General features: G+C 28.9%; 1 protein-coding gene and 1 long non-coding RNA gene across 2 annotated transcripts in view; one reads left to right on the top strand and one right to left on the bottom strand.

Annotated features, from left to right (window-relative positions):
• The window catches only part of LOC107452637 (protein TRC8 homolog), a 26,401-nt gene extending 20,067 nt beyond the window's left edge, over positions 1-6,334 (top strand). The window contains exon 2 of the mRNA XM_016069179.4: positions 4,545-6,334. Coding sequence (XP_015924665.1) covers positions 4,545-6,103 — 1,559 coding nt within the window. The 3' untranslated portion in view covers positions 6,104-6,334. The remainder of the gene's footprint in view (positions 1-4,544) is intronic.
• A 3,071-nt stretch (positions 6,335-9,405) lies between these two features.
• On the bottom strand, positions 9,406-11,256 carry LOC122271856 (uncharacterized). The gene is made up of 2 exons (XR_006226644.2): positions 10,894-11,256; positions 9,406-9,665 (listed from the first exon to the last, which is right to left on the bottom strand). It is a non-coding gene; the product is annotated as an uncharacterized lncRNA (long non-coding RNA).
• Between the last annotated feature and the right edge of the window lie 10,254 nt (positions 11,257-21,510).

Raw genomic sequence — 21,510 nt, forward strand, 5'->3', positions numbered from 1 at the left:
TTTTACTAGACTTCGTCTTGGCGAATAACTAAATATCAGAAGAGGCAAGGCACATAAATGTTAGAGGAATATAGTTTTCTACTTCAAAAATAGCTTCAAAATGAAAAAAAAATTTTTTTTTTAAATTACTGATTTTACTTGACTTTATTTTTGTGAGTGTCTAAATTTCAGGAGGGGCGAAACGCATCGTTTGCCCCATCATCTAAATTTTAGAGGGGCCCTCTGCCACTGGGTCTGACGCAATCAACTACATGCAGCTGAGGCCTTTCCCCTTCTCTGTAAAGCGTGTTTGTTCTTTTAAGAAAGGGAAATAATTTGTGAAAAGGTGTTTTACCGTTTTTTACCCTTCCCTTTATGTTATAGTAGGTACGCAATTACAAAAAAGAAAATTTTCATCAACACTATCTTAACACAATTTCTTTCCTACATATATATAATTAGAGTGCTTTATTTTGAAAAAAAAAAAACATGATGTGGTCTCTTCATATGGGGCCCCCTTGACCGTCGGGGCCCCGGCGTAGTTACGGCCCTGTCACCGCTAGGGGCACTTTCCTATTAAAACCTGTTCAAAAGCATACAGTTCATAATAGGAGAGTGCCCCTTGTGATGTATAACGACATTTCCGGGGATGGGTTCCTAAACATTTTTAATCCTGATAATATGTCCTAATTCCCCTAGAAGTCAGTTGCAATATTTAAGCGACCTCCTGTTCTATATTAAGTTTTTAAACTTGTACAATTCGACAAAAAATAGACCTAAAATTTTATTAAAGAAAAAAAAAACAGTAGATTGGAAAAAGAAACCGATTGCAGACTTAAAATCAACGACGTGAAAATATCCAAGGTTCCTTAAATTTCGTGCAAAAAAATAAAAATAAATTGTTACGGTACAAAAAATTTTTTACCAGTTTTACGAACAACAAAAAAAAAAATTTCCACTTGCGTAGTATTGCTTTTACTGGTCAACTGGAATAAGTCAATACTGTTTTTTCCCCTATCGTTTCCTATATTGTTATTCTTTTCTTATAAAGTATAACATGTTATTTATGTTCGTATATATTTCTTATATCTACCAATTAAATTAATGATAGATGTAAATAAATTTTTTAAACAAGACTTTAAAACTTTATCTATCATATACCCCATGCATTTTAAGATATTATATTAATTACCAGAATGAACTATAATTTATTATATAAATTTCATATTAAACTAATTAATTCAAAGAAGAAAGAAATATTTACATTTTACTTGGTATTTACTATAAATAATTTCTGGAAGTATCGTATTCATTATACAAGAATATCTATGCGAAAATTTAAAATTATATTCATTTAAATTTATTTTGTTATCAGTACTTACAAGCCTATTTGTTACGAAAGGTTTCGCACTCTTTTATTGTATAGGATAAATTCAGTTCATGATAATAGAGAATAGAGATCAACTTAACAGGTTTCACTATGCTTCCTTAGTCTTCATAAAATATCTACTTGAACTAAAAATTTGCCAGTTAAAAAATTTAATTTCATGATAGAAATAATTGGAATGAAGTTTAAATTTCAGTGTCCAAAGTGGTTAATTGTATGCTATGGGCCGTGACACCACTGTCACTCATTGAATTGTATAAGTAAACACATTATTCACTCATCTTATTCATTAGAAGCTTTTGGTTCAAGAGTCAGTTGTGGCTATATCATACCTACAACGTGACTGTTAAGTAGAAAATAATCATTTGTAAAACGATTTCCTTGAAGCAAATATTTAATCAAAGTAATAATTTTTTGAAATATGACAGGAAAATTGTAATAAAGTGTGTAATTTTTCTATGTGCGTTCAGCGTTAACTTATGTAATGTGAGGTAAGACAATAATGATAAAGAATGGAAAAATATTTAATAATGTGTCATTAACATCATGTTGTTACTAATCTTATTCTGTTGTTCAATATTTTTTCATGCTTGTTGCTTTAAGAGATGCGGGACATGTTTTTAGAAAGATTGTTAAGATTTAAATTTTAAAAAAGTGCATGCATAATTTGGAATTTTATTGTGCTGTTAAACGATAAGTAACTGATATCAAAATACTTTTCATATCAGTTACTTAACTAATACAAAATGCTTTTTATTTGTTACTTCGCTGTGATACACTGTACAGTGATGAATCGGATTTAAAGAGAACTAAAAAATTAAGTTTTTTTTTTTGGTTTTTTACGGACGAATTCCACATTTACGTGCTAACGAAAAAATTTTAAGATGGGTTATTTTTGCATAAGTAGCTTCAGAAGTAGTATTTATCTATTACTTGAAGTATCAAAAATTAGATAACAATAAACAAATCCCATTTTGAAGGATCCATGTTTGAATTTATCAAAAGAAACGTATGTTTAACAAATGTAAATGTAATTTTGTGTTCGGTTTCGTAATTCAATAGGTAATGCCTCTTTAGAAATTTCAAAAATTATATAATTTATTCATTAAGTTCTTTATACTTATCCCAAAAAAGGTTTTGAATCGAAACAAAATTCATAAGACATTTTTATAAACGAAAGCTTATTAGGCGATAGAAGTTTTTCATACAAAAATATTGACGAGAGTGAGGGTAAGATCGGGTACGTCGATTGTATGGAAATTAGTTCTGTAGTCAAATTATGAAAATAGAGCCGTAGGCTAAGTGGATAGAGAGTTCGCCTTCCAATGTGGTGAACCGGGTTCGAATCCCAGCGATGGCAGGTTGATACGAATTCCGCATTCGGCTCGTACCGATCACAGTGCTGACGTAAAATATCCTCAGTGGTAGATGAATAATGGGTTAGAGTCCCCTTGTCGTCAGACTAACGGGTTATTTTCGTAGTTTTCCTCTCCATGTAACGCAAATGCGGGTTAGTTCCATTAAAAAGTCCTCCACGAATGCAAATTTCTTCCAATTCTTGATCCAGCAGCTACCTTGTCTTCTGAATTGGGTTCAAAATCACAAGGCTATGGAGTTGAACATTAACAGTCGTAAACCCAAAAAATTGGGTCGGCTGTTGAACTGCGGTTATAATAAGTATAAAAATAAGGCTTTTTATGCTTTGGAAAAGGGGTCCGCAATAAATTTTGTCCGGTAATACCCAACACCTTTGTTCAACCTTGGATGTAATTGTCTTCTTTCTCCACTGTACTGCAGCTTTCGTGGACCAGCATAGACTCACATTGCCCCCTAGTGCAGGGGTTACTGCAACGAAACCGAGCAGTGGAACAATTGAACGAAATCCTCATCTTTTGTTAGGGTATTAATCTTTTGTAAATTTATAATAAACTGGACTGAAATTTAATTTTATACCACTAATGACCAATAAATAAGAATAACTTAAAAACAAGAAAACATTAGAAAGTTGACATAGAAAAATAAACTTAGGAAGATACACAGATGCCGTGAATTAATGTGAAACAACACGCCAATATGGCAGGTCCTTCTTCTTGACTAGTAAAGTAAGTGAAGTCATGTCTTACCAGTAAAGTTTGTCCGCTAGAAAACAGAACTGATTTTCACATAATCAAGGTATCCAGTCTTACCCCACTCCTCCCGATATATTTTTACTTACACAATATATTAGATTGAAATGTTAAATTTGTGCATGAAAGTAGATGTTCAATGAGCCGTTCACGAATAGGACCTCTACCTTCATGATATAAATTACTACTTTTTAATGAGTTACTACATCTAATTTCATTGATGATCAAGATCAAAGAAATATTTAAGTTCATTGAAAAGTTTAAAATTAAAATCTCTTGGTTCAGTAATAGCTTTTAAGTTTATAATAATGTATCTCTTAAATAATAAAGAGTATCCCCTTTAACAGACATTTTCTTTTATTAAAAATTTTCATCATAAATGGAATTTCAAAAAAAAAATTTTTTTTTTTAATTGCATTTTCCACTTCTCTTAAAATGCTATAATTGAAATTTGTAAAAATAATTTCAAACACTTTTTAGAGATTTACAATCAAAGACAATTACAGTAATTCGTAATTCTTTAATAATTAATAAGCAATGGTTATAAATTCATCAATAAGTTTTTTAGCTAGAATTAATGTTTCATTGATATTTTTTTACTATGTATAATTTATAAGTCATAATTTTATTAATCAATATTTAGTAAGCTAAAACCTGTTTTAATAAGAGTGAATTATTCACTCGTATTAAAACAGATTTAAAAAATCATAAAATCTTTGATTAGTTTTTGATCCTTAGTTCCTAATTCAAGTTTAACCAAATTAATGCCGAATGAAAAAAAACGATGAAAAGAAACAATGAAGTATCCTATTAATTTAATTTAAAAAATTGAAAATACTGTTTAACAAATTTTTATTTTTTAAAAAGTTTATGAATTTTCAGACTGATCTTCGTGATACTATAAAAACAGTACTATTGTTAGTGCTTTAAAAACTGGCAACAAAGAATATCCTTTATAGCTTTACAACTCACTCATAAAAAAAGTATTTTAATGTGCTTGAATAACTTTTGTGTAACCTATTATAATATATATTATGCATTTTTCCTTTCAGTTTTCTTCACAGCATTGTTGGTCTTCCTCTTCAGCACAAAACAACTCATTTTAATTTACATTAGAGTGGCATCAGTATTTATAATAGTAACAGCGTATGAACTTAATACGAGTCTTGTTAATTTAAAAACTAGAAGGCTGAAACAATCTCAACCAAACACTATCTGCTTAGAGGCCATATCAAATCATGTTTTACTACTAATATTGGCCATTGTATTTTCATTTACTAATACGGCAAATATACTGCCACATTCTGTAGTGTGGGTGTTTTTCTTTGCACCCTTGTTGACTTGCACATTATCAGTACCTCTGCCAATTGTAAAATTCACACCATTATTATCAGCTATTGTATGTGGAATTCTTTTAGCGTATAGTGTATGGTTACATGGTTTGCAAGTTTGTGAAACCATATATAAAGGTGTTACTTGGTGTCACAGTGTAGTTGAAAACTATGGTCTCTATACAATGATTGAGACTCACTGGCTTAATCTTCATATACCACAAGTATTTAGAGCCTATTGGCTCATAAGACTATCGGAATATATAATTAATACACTCCACGAAAGTGGATTCGCATCACTTTCAATTAGTGATCTATTTAAGGGGATTATACTACATGGAAGCGAAAATATTATAACCCTGTTTGGGATGACAAGCATAATTTCTTTTATGTGCCAATTTTCAGGTGAACAAATTCAAGTTTTTCTTAGGGTCAATGATCCAAAGGAAAAAAATATTGGTGGAGTAACAGCACTTCTGTTTCTTATTCTTTCAATACAATCAGGAGTTACAAGTTTAGATCCAAATGAAAGGTATAATCGTATTATTCGGAATTTGTGCCTTCTCTTCACTGCTTTACTTCACTTTGTATACAACATTGTAAACCCAATGTTGATATCTTTAAGCGCTTCTAAAAATCCTTCCATTGGAGACCATATAAGAGCTTTAGTAACATCGGCTATTTTGATAATTTCCTCCGCGATTATTTTAAAATATCAGTGGAATACGCAGAATTCAAGTACTTGGATATATGCTATTACCTCTTTCATGATTGAACTTATTATTAAATCAAGTGTCTCATTAACAATTTATACACTTTTTACTATTGATGCATATAAAAATGGTTTATGGGAAAACTTAGACGATTATATTTATTATTTGAAAGTAACAATAAAAGTCACAGAATTTTTGATTGGAATCTATCTGCTTCTGAATGGATTATGGATATTTTTATTTGAATCAACTGGGATGATCCGTGCTTGTATGATGTGCCTGCATGCTTATTTCAATATTTGGATACAAGGTAAAAAAGGATGGGAATCATATGTATTGCGCAATTCTGCTCTGAAAAGAATAAATTTCCTTCAAATAGCAACCAGAGAACAACTTCTGAAAAAGAAAGATGTATGTGCCATTTGTTTTCAGGAGTTGAATTCAGCACGTATAACCCACTGTAATCATTTCTTTCATGGAATTTGTCTTAGGAAGTGGTTAAATGTGCAAAATAGCTGTCCACTTTGTCATTCTTCCTTATGTAAGGGCAATAATTTACGCTGTTAATTGGTATCATTTTGAAAGGTTCTACTAGACCTATAAACATTTTTCACCCATCATTTGCATCACATTAATATCTCAAACTCTGTGATAGTTCTATAGATAATATGCCATGCAAAAGAAAAGTATAAGCTTTATCTAAGTTATTTATCATGATGGAAAATAATTCCACAAGCCTGTGATATGTAAAATAAGTAAACCTGTATTTATGTACAAATAAAGAATTTTTAAACTGAATGTGCAATTTAACTACATTCATTAACATTGATTTTTTTCATATTTTTCCAGCTATTGCTTAAATAATTATCGAAATCAAAAATAACATTCTGCCTGCTATTCAGCCATCTATTCCATTTTCCCTCCCTTTTAAGAAATACTTTTTATTGGTTTAAATAATAGATAAAAAGATTGTACTTTTCAAATCAAATAGGACAAAATCAATTATCAATGACTTTTTAAAATCTAATGATTCTTTTAATAATTTCTGTTTCTTCAAGACTGCTTAGAAAATCAATACAAAAAGCTTAGGAAATTACCTTTTTACATTTTTTTTTCTAGATTTTCTGAAAACTTTAAACATACTTGATGAACTATGGATAAAACTTTTATTCAAAACAATGAATTTTAAAATTTTGTCATACCTTTTAATTTAAATTATGCTCTTTTTAAAAAGAAACTGAATTTTACTGTTTACAACTTTACTAAGTAAGATACCCCGTTGGAAACTTTCCTTGAATATTGCGAGTTAAATATTTTGATCCAATTTCAGGTTCGTTGAATGTCAGAAAACGATTTTGTCAAGAGGTAAGTATTTATTGGGAAAGTTTTAAGCATAATGATAAATTACACACTATGTATAGTAAGAAAATAAGATTTACAAACTTCAATACACATAATTAGAGATCTTCAAAAAATAGAAAAGTTTAGATTGTTTTAAGATAACCGATTTATATATGATGGGATATAAAGTTTGCTAAATATTCAAATGAATGATATGAATAAATAATTAATTACAAGCTTTTTCAGCTTGCTTAAAAATTCAGTGAATTATGTAAGTATCAATAAACTAACAAATTTTGTATGAACATTAGCATATGAAACATTGTCTGTAGAGTTTGTTAAATACTGCACCGGAAAAAAAAACTGCCACTTAAAGGATAAATTTAGAATTTTGTTATATGATAATATATCAACAAGAAAAACTTGTTACTATGCATTCGCTAAATAGTTTTAAATTTTCACAAAATAAATTTTTACCTGCAGCATAACATGTCAAGCCTAGATTTTCAAAATTTTAGGTCAATTGGAATGAAAGTCCCCAACCCTATGCCCGCGGGCACCATGGCGCCCGTCGATCGGTCTAGGTGCGCTCGCTGCTTGTGCCCAACGATAAATTATTTCAGTTTTCCATTTTCCTCTAAAATGCTAAGCAAATTTTTTGTTTTGCTTTTTCAATATTGGTGATAAACACATCCAAAATAGAAATCGCCAGGTAAACGACCTCCATCCCCCAGATATAAGCACAAAGCATTTATTTCATCATTTTCTCCCAGTAATGAAGCGCTTGCCAGTGAAATACAATGCCAAAGATCACACTGACTTTATTTTATATGTTTATAAATAATTTTTATATTTCGTATGTTTTGCAACCATTTAGTAATCATTTATTTTGCACAAGAATATTAATACATTAATTATATTCATATGTAAAATTAATTTTTCAAGTTAAATTTTTTGTGCATAGTATGTAGTGCGTCGTTCAACGATCGTTGTTGTAGAACTGGGCATCTGAGGCCTAAATGGCCCTTATGTAGTGCGTCGTATTCCCTATGTCTACTAACTATAAATTTATCTTGAAAATATAAATGGTGCCCGCCATTCAACCAATATTCTGGTACTTGCTCTTGGGTACAAAAAGGTTGGGGACCCCTGCTCTAGAGAGTAATTGGTAACTCTTTTTATCAGGTTTGAATTGAGGAGAGCAAAAATAAAAAAATATGAGTTTTCTCTCAAGTTAACCACTAAAAAAAAACCTCAAACTGAAGCTATGCATATTTTTATTAGGTGTAAATGACTAGTAGTTAAAGAGGAAATTTTTTTTTCAAGGCAATATTAGAAGGTTTAATTGTACCACAAGCTGTACTTTATAAATCTTTGTCAAGAATTAAAATCTCATTTTTTTAAAAAACTTTTTTTTCTTAATTCAACCACAGTTCAATATAGATATGTGCCAAATTTGAATATGATCGGGAATCAGTTTTTGAGTCAACTACGAGTTAATACTTTTTTCTGAGTGGTCTCTGAAAATCAGTTCTTAATGGCTAAGTTTTAAGATTTTTTTTAAAAATTTTTTTATTTCAGTAACACAATTTTTAAATAATATTTTTAAAAAAATTAAGAAGTTAGTCTTCATTGAACCCAAAACTCGTGCAATCTTATATGAAGTAAGTTAATCAAGAAATTAAATGTTTTCTACTTCTGAACATAAAATTGCTTCAAGGAAAAGTTTTAGTGCAATATATATGCACAACTTCTTAATGACAAAACTTTCATTTATAGGAGGCCTTGGAAAAAGTTTATAAGTTTGTAATTTTAAGTGGATCTGCTGAAAAGGGGAGATTTAATACTCAACGAGCATCCTTGATTTAAAGTCATTCTGGAATTTTTCTTATTGAATTAATCAAAATCATCTGGACAAATTAACTATTAGGAGAGTCAAGCACTCTGAATGCTTTCAATTTAAAAACAAAAGATAACTAATAATGCAGGATTAGTCATTATTAATATGAGACAAAAATTTAAATTTTCATTAATAAATTTGATGTATTAAAACAAAATAAAAACATTGCAGAGCTTTTTATATGATTATGGATAAAAACATTAAAGTTAAAAGCGTTTCACATTAATTCTAATAAATAGGGTAAATATATAAATAAAAAACATATGAGTCAAGCATGAATGTTCCAAAAAGGTTCTGGGGCTAGTATTTTCAATGTTATAAAACTTATCATTGCAAAAGAAAAAAACCAGTTGAGCTCATGAATATTCATTATAACAGAAAAAACAGAAATGTATGTTGCCACAGAAAAAAAGGAACAAAATAATTGCTTTTAGTAGCCTGAAACATGAAAATAGTAGCAGAAATAAGGACTAAAATTTTATTAAGTGACTTAAAAAAGTGACTACAAAAAGTTTTATACAATTAAAAAAATGTACACAACAGAAAATGAATACCTTGATAAATGTTGAAAACAGTAAAAAATTAAAGCTAATATTGATAAAAGGAAAAACAATTTATAAAAATAAAATTTGAGAGAAAAAATAAAATGCACTTTATTAAACATAATGGAAAATTTAATTTTTGGCATTGTAGACATAAATGATAGTATAAGAATTTGTTTTCTTTTATTAACAATTTTGTTCTTTTTCGTTGTAACAGCAGTTGTTGTACCTTTAATCTTGCTTTGAGCGAGTCCAATGCCTTGCATATCTTTAGGTTGTAGAATTTTTAAGTCTTTGGTTGGGTTATTTTGACAACTTATCAGACGCTTCCTTTATCTCATTTTAGCTGGCGAATAAGATAATTTCTATATAAGTGTTAGTATTCTAGAGCTAAATTTTCAAAATTAATATGATATTAAAATTATTTATTTATTTTTTTAATATCAAAAAAATTTGTATATTTGCAGAAAATTAATATATACATATCAGAGGAAAAATATAAATTCTAAAAAAAATGCAATGCTCACAAAATGAAAATGTAAAAAATGCATACATATTTAAATTGAGAAAATATATGGGGTTTAAAAAAAATTAAAACTAAACCATTAGAGTACAAGATAAGATTTAATATTTATTTGGTATTATACTTTAGATATTATTTCGATTTCTAGAAATATTAGAGGCTTTATGAATTTTAAATAGGAGCTTCTTTTTTTTTACTAAAAGAATCACCTAAGCTACTCTAACTAGGTTGCAGTAACATTGCATCAAAATATTGAGATACTAAATACCACAAACAAATCCCAAACTTGCCGAAATTCTTACAATGATCCATGACTTGCATACTATTTTAGAAGAAATTCCTACTATTTCATGAGAAATTATCTTTTTATTAGTATGGTTAAAATTTTACAATTAGTAACTAAGTATTAAAATAAACAGACTCAAGACACATAAAAAAGAATCCAGTTCACCAATTCCTGATGAAATACTTTAATCAGTAATCTAATCTGTTTTGTATCAGAAAGACTTGAGGTCTACTCTACACTTTTTCTTATCCAAGGCCAATATAGAGTTCAGTATGTTTATGCTACTCAGTACTTTCTAAAAGAGTAATGCTTGATTAACTTTACACTAAAAACAGAGGTTCCAAAAAAAAGCCAGAGTTTATTATAGATTTAACTAAAAAATCTTTATAAAAAAGTTGAAATGCAAAAGCTGATAAGTAAAAGAGTTGTCCAACATTAAAAGTTGAAGTAATTCACTTGCCTACCATTGTTCAACCAATTGTCATAATGGAGTTGTTAACAGCAACAAGGTGTATCACACACGAAACTTTTTAAGTGAGAAATGGTCACTTGTGATTCTGATTTCTAATTTGGTTTATATATATTATCTCAAATAATTAAATACATCCGAAATTTTAATAAAAATATCTATTGTAAATTTAACTCTCAAAAATCAATTAAAAACATTTATTTTTTGCAAAGATTTCCTTATGCACATTTTGCATAAACAAAATAATAACATATCACAGAAGAAATTGATCAAAAACTTTAACCTCTTCAATTTACCTCAAATAAGAACAGATTAGACTTCAATAGATAATCTCTGGACAAATCACGTAACACAAAGAGCATAATTTCTCAACACTCTTTTCAACTTCCACAGATCAACTTCTCAAACTTCACACCAAAAGAGGAAAGATTAGACTTCAATGGATAAGCTCTGGAGAAAACATGTTACGCAAATAAAGAACATAATTTCCCAAGAGCTTTGACATTGAACCCAACTTGAATATTTCAGAATCTAGAAGAAAATATATTCAAAGCTTAGAACATAAGAAAAATTAACAGTTAATAATTTTTAACATGCAACTATATTTCTTTAATAATACAATAAAATTATCTATTATAAAATAAGACTTTTATATTAGGAGGAATAATGACTATGGGATAACTATGGGATAAAAGATGATCCCTAAGAAAAGAGCAAGATACAGGGAAAGATCCTACATTTCATTTGCAGGAAGCAAACTTTAGAAACAATGACCAAAAAATGTATTTTTTAGAACACTATGAAAGAAAAAAACTTTTTTTGTTTTCTTTTTTATTTATTTATTATTATTTTGATCTGACTTTACATACATTGATATTTTATCCAAGAGTCTAAAATGTTGAAGCTTAACAAAGTTAAGAACAAAAAGTTACACATTATAAAAACTAACATGTTGAAGAGAGTTACTTAATTCCAAATATTGTTTAAAAAAATACTTCAGTGTGCTATAAAACAATATTTCTTTTTTAATTATTTAGTACGTTTCACACACACACACACACACAAATTCAATTTTAAATGGAACTACAATTCAACTTGAAATGGAACTACATTTCACAGACATGATATATATTAGAGACATAAATTAAAGATTACATAAGTAGAATAAATTTTAAAAATTTCAATGTACATTGAAGAATAAACTAGACCCCCGCAGAACAAAACTACCTACAGGTTCTTCACCACAGAATAATTCATGTCCAAGTCAAGAATCATTTTTGTTTCATTGTGTACACTTTTATACAAATTAGATATTAAACAAATTTTATTTTTTTATTATTATAAAATTATACATCATTTTTTAAAAAATTGGTAATAATTTGTATATTAAAAATAACACAAGTGGAATATTTGTAATTATCAAGTCTTCTTCCAAAAAAATATTACTACACATTAGATATTTTTTCTGCTCCTAGGTTTAAAAATTAAGCTTTCTCTAAAAAGTCATTATCCCCTGAATATACATTATATATTTTTTTATCCTAAAAATTTAGGTATAACTTACAGAAATGTGTAAATTGAAGCTCTGTGTGCAACAAATTTGTTAAAGAACATTAGATATTAATTTTGTTCCTGGGCTTAAAAATTGAATGTTTTCTAAAAATTCATTTTCTCCTAAATATATGGGTTTTTTCTTTATGGCTTTAACACTCAGTTCTCAATTTTTAAAAATTCATAAAACTTAAAAAGTATTAAAGTAAATAATTGATGCCACAAGTTATTTTTACAATAAAAACTAAACGTCTTTGACAATTTTTTATTAAGTTGAATGCATTTAAATAACTTCTAAAGCTAAACATTTTGTAAAAGGTCATAATCTCCTGCACATAGAATTTTAGCATAATTCTTATAAATATGTAAATTAATAGCTCTTTGTACAATTTTGACACTTGTAAGAAATATGTCAGTAACAGCTTGCTTTTAATTTTATAAAATTCCTGAAAGTAAAAAGAATGAAAGCAAGTTAGCAAAGAGTACATTGCGAGAGAAAAACTGCTTGGTAAAACTACCTCAACATTGCCTTTACAAGCAGAAAGATTGACCATGGTGGGTCCATCTCCTCGGCCCAAACATCTATCCTGCCAGGAATTCTTTCGCACTGCAGACATCTGAAAAGAACTATTTATTAGATGCTAATCAATTATCCACAGAACATGAACATTTTCAGTCAAATTGGCACCACAAAAGCAGACATTAGCGAAATACTAATGAATACCATCAATGAAATACCAGACATAGTGAAATACCATGACACACTTGGTTGCAAATGGGAAGCCTGGATTGCAGCTGGAGGTCACTTATTCAATGCAATGTTTCAATACAATGTATTCAATATATTGAATTCAATACAATGTTTTCAATATGATTTATTTTGCTCTTTATTATCAGTCTTTATTGAATTTTTTATTTTGACCAAACAGTTTTCTTGAATTACCCTTTGTGTTTTGAAAGCATGTTTTTTCTTTTTAAAATGGACCGCAAGTTTTTTTTTTTAATGGACTTGGGCACAATTTAATTTGATTCAGAGTAAAAAATTACTCTGGAAACATATTACTTGACTAGAGGATGTTTTCTCTCCATTCCTGCTCGCTCTCAGGAAATTCTAGATAGAGATTAAAACTGGCTTCAGCAGTGGGTGCTAACCTCAATATTCATATTGAACCTAAATCATATTTTTTTTAAAGATTTCACAGAAGAATTGCACTCCTGCTTATATGTACATGAATATTTCCAACATTAGTGAACTAATGTAAATTATACATAGAAACCTCCAAGAAATACCACCTCTATGTAATGACCTCCCTTATTTATGACCATTTTTGGGAGGCACGGAATTTTTTTCATAGACTTTGTGTAACAGAAAACCTTCAAGGGAGACCATAAAAACCTGTCAGTGGCTAGGCGATCTTTCGGACCAAAAGCGTAAAAGGTAAATTAAGGAAACAAAAAAATATCAAAATAAAAAATGTTAAAGCAAATAAGTAGATTAAAAAGCATTTAAAATATTTGAGTGAGGCTCTAATTTTGAGAGCTTTTTTTTACCATCTCTGAAGGATATATATAGCCTCATGTTGCAGTCAGAGAGCACTGAAAACGATGCTATTAATGATTAATTTTTAGAGTTGAAAAATTAAATTTTAAGAAAAACTAAGCATCTCAAACAAGCAAACCTATTCTCTTTTTTTAAAGCTAACTAATTTTTATGATATAAAATTAAATGCAAACTTAAACAGAAAACAACTGTTCATTTACTTAGAATAGTTCTATCATTCATAATTGGTAAATGCTTTTTTATTGATAATTATATCAGTCGGGATCATTTTTATTGATGCTAAAATTTATTCATCAATCAGATTTTCACGACGCCAACACAAGCGGCATGTGGCAAGGAAATGACTATGACTAAAATTAAAATAGTTAATGAAAAATCATGCACGCTCAATAACACTTTGAAGTCAATGGAGGTAACCCCCAAGAATGACCAACCTCCATTAACAAACATTTTACTGTGAAGTAAAGAGGAGTCGCTCCCAAGAGAGGTTTTACAGTATTATGGAATAATTAGTTAACTGAACTTAGTTTACAAAAAATACAAATGTTTGTTGATGAGTTAATTTTTTTCCCGCCATTAAAAAAAATTTTTTTTTCCTCATAAGACTTTAGGATTTTTCTTTCTTTTTTGAAAAATGTTTACCTTGCCATCATTTCGGATATAGTCATTAGTGTATTACTTCATCGTTTTTTCTTCTTTTTAAGATTATTTCCAAATATTTTTTTTTTAGGTGGGTTTAACAATAAAAAAAAAACGTCTTTTTGTAGCGATTCAGAAAACCGGAAAAATCAGTTATCCGGAATAGTGATGGTCCCCTACTGTAGTTTGGGTTTTTGACATTACAGATAAAACCATCGTTAAAATCGAATAAAAGTGTAAATTGTCCAAAAACTTACATTTCATAAAAAGTATTATCACTTGTAAATAGATGTGTTCATCACAAAATTCCAAAGGATTTTCAGTTTTGAGCCACCAAAATCATGAGGGGGAAAAAATTGCAAGAATATTTAAACCAGTCTTTAATAGTTTTACATAAAGGACAAATCCTGAAAATTTCAACAAAATCAAAAATGTCTCCGACTCTTAAACCCCACATTGTGCAGGGGAGTTGTTTATTTTAGCAAGTTCTATCACTCCTTAGAGTTGTGACTTATTTTATAACACGTTAATGGACAACCCCTAAAAACTTGTTAAGAAAAGCCTTTAAAGAATTAAAAACTCTTAATATATTTATAAATTATAAGTTAGGTATACAAATTAGTGATAAAGTTAAATGATTTTTAAAATATGTGTTAAATAAAAGAATAGGCAAAAATGAAAGAATTTTTATGCTATTAATTTAATTAGAAAAACTTAAAAGGATTTCTAAGTAAAAATATTTTTTATGGTAATGTCTTTTGCTAAGTATGGACTCGTTTTGAAGGAAATTGTCCCATCATGCAAAGGATTTTACAACTATAAAATAAAAAGCCAATATGAGTATTATTTATATATATTTTTAATGTTTTATTTTAATTTATTAATCCATTAACTACTTGATTTGCCATAGTACAACTAAAGAAACTTAATATACAGTCAAATCTTTTTATAATGATGACCACAGAACAAGCAGTTTTTTTCTTTTTAAATAATATTAAAAGTGAATAATCAGAATAAAAACTTATTATGTACAACAATAGAAGAGTTTTAAAATTAGTTCTATTTATTAAAATATGTCACAGACATTTTTATAAAAATTGTTTTCTCTTCTTTGCTAATATAAAAAATGAACCTAGATTTCAATCTTTGCTAATTTGTAAGTGGGGTCATCCCAATAAAACAGAAAAAAAAATTCTTAACTTTTGATACGAAACAAAAGGTGAGAAAATTCTTAAAACCCCTACTTCATTCCTGTAAGCACTATAATAGAAAAAAAAGTTTGAAAAAAGTCAAATCAATTTCATATATTTATTTTGGATATTCTTCAACTATAGTGAAAGAATATGTTCCTTACAGGATAAGTATAGTTATCCTTGTTTGATTCTTTAAAGTTTTATAGTTATCCTTGTTTGATTCTTTACATATTGTACAAAGTAATTACAAAATAGTTTTAATTCCCAAGCCACTTAATAAATCATTTTTAAATAAGTGAAAATAAAATAACAAAATTTGCACAAAAAAAAATTATAAAAAACTAATAAACTTGTAATTAAATTTCATATGAACTTATACTACAAATCACTCATTGATCTCAAATCATTAACAATAGCATATCTGCAATGAAAATTTAACAAATTGAAAAAATTTTAACAAATATTTTTTTAATTAAAATTTCACTATGCAATATTTTTTTCATTCATTAAGCAAAATATTCATTAAATTGAAAATAATAAAAATATACATAATTAATCTATATATAACTATACAAATTTATTTAGGGAAACATGGATAACAAGAATTAAAATTCAAAATAAATTATTATAAGTTTTAAGAATTGTTGCACATACAAAGAATAAAAGGTGAATATGCATTAAATTTTCCCATATTAATCTAATAGTGACCGATATATTTAACTTCAAATTGAAGACATTGTGTGTAACTTTTTTTTAATTTGATTTAAAAGAAGAAAAAAAACAGGCATGTTTAACATTACGAGAAGTATTAAAAATCCAAATTTATATTTCAAAAGAAATTCGTAAAATATAAGTAGCATACAAAAACTAAACAAGTTTGGCCGTGTTTGAATGCAGGCGTACCATTAATAATCATACAAAAAAAACTAATAAAAAAAAGCATAAAAATAATTACCAATACATGCATCTTAACTTTTCAGTTGATACACAAAATACTTTCATCATTGGCTTAAAATACATTCTTCAGTTGTATAAGATGATCAAGAAAGTTTAATGCATAAGCCCTCGAGATAAAATGTTTGTTAACTCTTACAACATTGTTTCCCAAGAGCTTTCACATTAACTTCCAACAAATATATCTGGAAGAAAAAAAAAGGCATACTAAATCAAGTAAAAAATTAAATAAGTTTAAATTTAATTAACGATTTTAAATTAAGCCTAATCTGAATTAGATAAAACAATGCATAAATGAAGTTTTATGCGAGTCAATGAGAATGTGACCGACAAATAAGTGTGATGTACTCAGAGCAACCGACTTAACTTAATGTTGAAAGTCAATATCCATAATCAGACAATGTAAAAGGCATTTTTTCCCCCACATACCACGAACAGACACTTCAGAAAATTAAAAGAAAAAATTTCATATATTCACCTAATCTATTCAACTAATATTTCCATAGATTCTATTCTCTACAAAGATAATAACTGCAATGAAGTATATTACGTAGAAAAAATCAAAACCATCTTTACAGATATGTTTAAAGGAAAAACCAAGCAACTTCAGTGCAAACAAAAATCGAAAATAGAAAAAAATTAATAAATACCATTTTATTAAAAAGTCTTAAATGCTTCATGCTCTTCATATTAAAATGCCTTTTATGTTCTAAAATAAGACTTTTCATAATTAAAGTAAATGTTCTGCATGAATTTTCCTCGAAAAAACCTCACTACTATCTTTTTAAATGATAACTTATTTTATTTTGCGTAATATTTAACATTGCTTTTGCTTCAATAATAAAAAAAAAAAAACATTAATGTGTGAAAAATTTGTGCTTGCAATTCTCACGCTATGTTCTCTATAATTTTCTTTGACGAATTAGTAATTTTAATATCCTTATTTCAATCGTAATAAATACTAAACAAACTAATTAGTAAAAAAAGCAACAAAAAAAAACATTTACTTGTTTTGCTCTACCAGTTACAGGAAAGAATTCTCTCCATCCTATTACCTTTCTTAAAGCATCCATAATTTTTTAAGGCATCATCCACAAATTATGCTCAGTTAGCTATATTAAATAACTATCACTATTCAACTGCTTTTTTCATTTTCTTTTTGAATGGTTGTTTTAAACTGAATGAGACACTAAAACACCATTGGGAGCCCTTAATTGAAGACCACAACACAAGACTATATTGCAGAGCTATATTATATTGCAAAATAAAATTGCCAACTGTCACATTCATATTGGTTTAACCCAGGATATATTGGGAACAAAATATCCTGCGTTAAACAAAAATGAATTTTTGGAAAGTTTAGAAAAAGTTAAACTGTTTGGTTAGTTATCAATCACTATTTTAATATCCCTTTGATAAATAAAATAAACACAATTCCATCATATCATTATTGGAGGTTAAATCACTTTTTCTCCACCTACTCTTTTAAGTATTACTTATAATTTCTATGTGCAAACATAAACACATGAAATATTGATAAACTATTAATATTTCGATTAACTTTATGATAATAAATATTAAAAAAAATTTTAAATAAACTTTATTATCTGGAACAATTACGGGTATGAATTGTTAATGTAGTGAGTAGTGTACTCTATTTGAAAAATGTAATAGATGACATTTTGATAAGCAAGTAACGAAAAATTGCGTAAAGTGAACCAATTTATAAATAGGAAAAACATGGGAAAGTATGATAAAATTAGAGTGCAATGAAACTTCCATATAAACAGTGTTCATTGAATAGAAGAAATTCATATGCACTTTAACAGAAAACTGTCACAAGTGGATAAAGAAATTTAAATGTTGACAGAAACCTATATTAAATCAAAACAAGTAACCACATGTCACACAAAAACAATGCATTCAATATCCAAAAATAACAATTTTCTGCATTTTTTTTACTCTTAAAAAAATTAATTCAATTGTTGAGAATAAAGTAAATCGATATTGAAGAGAAAAATATGTTTTAATATTTTAGAAAGAACAATAATATTTGCACTATTGAGAATTAATATAATAGCACTCAGTTGAGCACATTTTAAATGTCTTTAACAACAAATACGATTAGAAACAATAAAAATATGAAAATGTACACTTGCGCAAATCACATAAAATGGACGACGCCAAATGTAGAATACAGTAATACGATGGTACAATGAAAATGGCTATAAAGATGTATTTAGTCAAAACATCAGGCATGTATTTATAAATAAAAGCGACAAGAACAAAACCAATGTAAGTATGTTATTTCCAAACAAGAACCAAAACATACAAACAGCTAATAGATCACTCTTCACCAAAATATAAAACATAAACGTCAACGGAAGTAATGCCGTGAAACCAATAGAGATTTCTTATTCGCCTTCTACTGAAAGCATAATTCTGCAACGGATATACGTCAAACTTTAATCCCCACCCACAGCGTTAACGATTACAATACTTTGCATTGCTATCGAAAACTGTATTCGCTGAAGACACCACCTAGTGACAGTTAATAAAACTAATAAGAAAGGTCTTGCTGATAACAAAATTGTAATGCTAATGCGAAACAACTAAAAACATTGATATACACATGGCGACGAATATATAACATAATAAAGCTATTATGCAGGATAAATGCGCATAATAGAAATATTATATATCACATGTATAGTAGTTTACTATTTTACAGTGCACTAGTTGTTATATATTATGAGGGGATAACAAGGTAGAATGGGATACTTAGTTTAAAAGATATTTTAAATGCATAAAACAATAAATTAAGAAAAATATGAAAATATTTCTGAGAATGCATTCTACTTTCGTATTTTGAAATACACAATAACTATTTGTTTATTCATAAAAGAAGATTATATGAAGTACACCAACCAGCCTCAAGTATAGGACAGAGAGGGGTGGTAAGGAAAATTAATTTTGAAAAAAAGAGCAGGTTTTAAGGGATCAAACCCCTTAACGTTAAGCTTGCTAGACAAGATGGATAAGATACTATAAATGTGTCAAAAATGGTAATGCTTTAACTTTTATCCATGTTTAAACTAAAAGGACATTTTCTTCTCGTAACAATTACTTTAAATTTAAATAAAAATCACAGTTATTGTCTTACAAATTAAATATAAGCTGAATAGGTGATTGTTCAGATTTAAAAGGTAAGGTCACTCGAGAAATATAAGCAAAAGAACGTTTAACAACACTAAGCAAAAGGCGATTAAGCAAACTTCAAGCATATACTAGTATGTGTTTAAAGTTTGTACAATTACAGTTAGCTAACTGTAATTGTAATGTTAATATGCATGTGCCATTACCTTGATAACAAAATCACTAGATATACAGAACTGATCAGTGAATCAAATAGAAGAAATAAATTACGCAACGGAAACACTTACATTCTACTCTCGTAGTTACTCATTAAATAAATATGGCTCCCGTGGTTTAGCAATACAAGGTAATTTCACAATGAATGCAATTTCTCTAGACGCACGTGTGAATGTTTCAAAACTAAATGTAAAACGAACTGCTAGTGCATGTGCGAATAGCACTGACATACGATATCATAGGTGAATCGCATGGAGTCCTACTTATTACCTTTTGATAACAGCACCTCCTTGAAACCAAAAATCCTAAACTTGCCCTGCGCTTCATTTTTATGTTTCTTTCTTAGTTTGAATTTTCAGTTTAAAAGCATCTTTTAAATACACATGTTTTCCTCTGTTACACAGTTTTCCAACATAAATAATTTAAAGTTAAAAAAATCCTAGTTACTTAAACTAGAAATTTCAAACTTGTTGAACCAAGGGCAATTTTATTTGAACCAATTTTATAGCCAACACACCAGCATTTTATTATTTTAAGACTGAAAATTTGAAGAAAAAAAATTTTCAAATGATATTTTAGATTTATTTCTCAAAGATAAGATGTTCCTGTTTTACAGCTAATACATAAAAACAGTCAATATGCAATTGAGATCAGTGAACATTTATGGCACATATCGTACAGCATTTATTCTAGCACCAAGATAGACACTAAGTTCTTCAGAATTCGCGTTTCCAATATGTTAATTAGATATTATTTTTTTATTAGTGAAAAAGGAGAACGAAAATGAAACATCTGATTAATTGTTGATTAACAAAATAGGAGCTTTATTAAAGGTTAGGTAAACTGAAGAATGTTATTTGATTATGAGACAAAAAAAGCTAACTTAAAATTTCAAAATATGTAAAGTAAAATACACTCTATAACAAAAAAATCGACGCACCAAGAACGCACTAAGACGCGCAAAATCGACGCTCGATCAGGCTGGAATGATGCCGACTGGGGACGTATAGTCTTTAGCGACGAATCCCGCTTCCAACTGTGTCCTGACGATCATCGAAGACGTGTTTGGAGACGCACAGGGCAGAGGGGGGATCCTGCCTTCACTATTGCACGCCACACCGGCCCTCAACAAGGCATTATGGTCTGGGGTGCCATTTCCTTTGACAGCCGGACCCCTTTGGTCGTCATTAGAGGTACACTTACTGCACAGCGGTACGTCGACGACATCCTAAGACCTGTTTTGCTACCGTTCCTTTTGCAGCGCCCTGGGCTGGTTTTTCAGCAGGACAATGCCAGACCACATACGGCACGTGTTGCTATGAACTGTCTGCAAGCTTGTCAAACTCTTCCTTGGCCTGCCAGATCACCAGATCTCTCTCCCATCGAGCATGTCTGGGATATGATGGGAAGGCGATTGCATCTGGCACGGAATGTTGATGACCTCGTTCGACAATTGGATCGAATTTGGCAGGAAATACCGCAAGAGACCATCCGGGAGCTTTATCGGTCTACACCACGCCGTGTGTCAGCTTGTATCCAGGCTAGAGGCGGGTCAACACCTTATTGAACTTGCTACTGTAACTCTGCAATAAATCATTCAATTAATCTGAAATTTTAATCATTTACTATTTTGTACATTGTCT

This window comes from Parasteatoda tepidariorum, chromosome X1, assembly GCF_043381705.1.
Source record: "Parasteatoda tepidariorum isolate YZ-2023 chromosome X1, CAS_Ptep_4.0, whole genome shotgun sequence".
In the NCBI taxonomy this organism is placed as follows: Eukaryota; Metazoa; Arthropoda; class Arachnida; order Araneae; family Theridiidae; genus Parasteatoda; species Parasteatoda tepidariorum.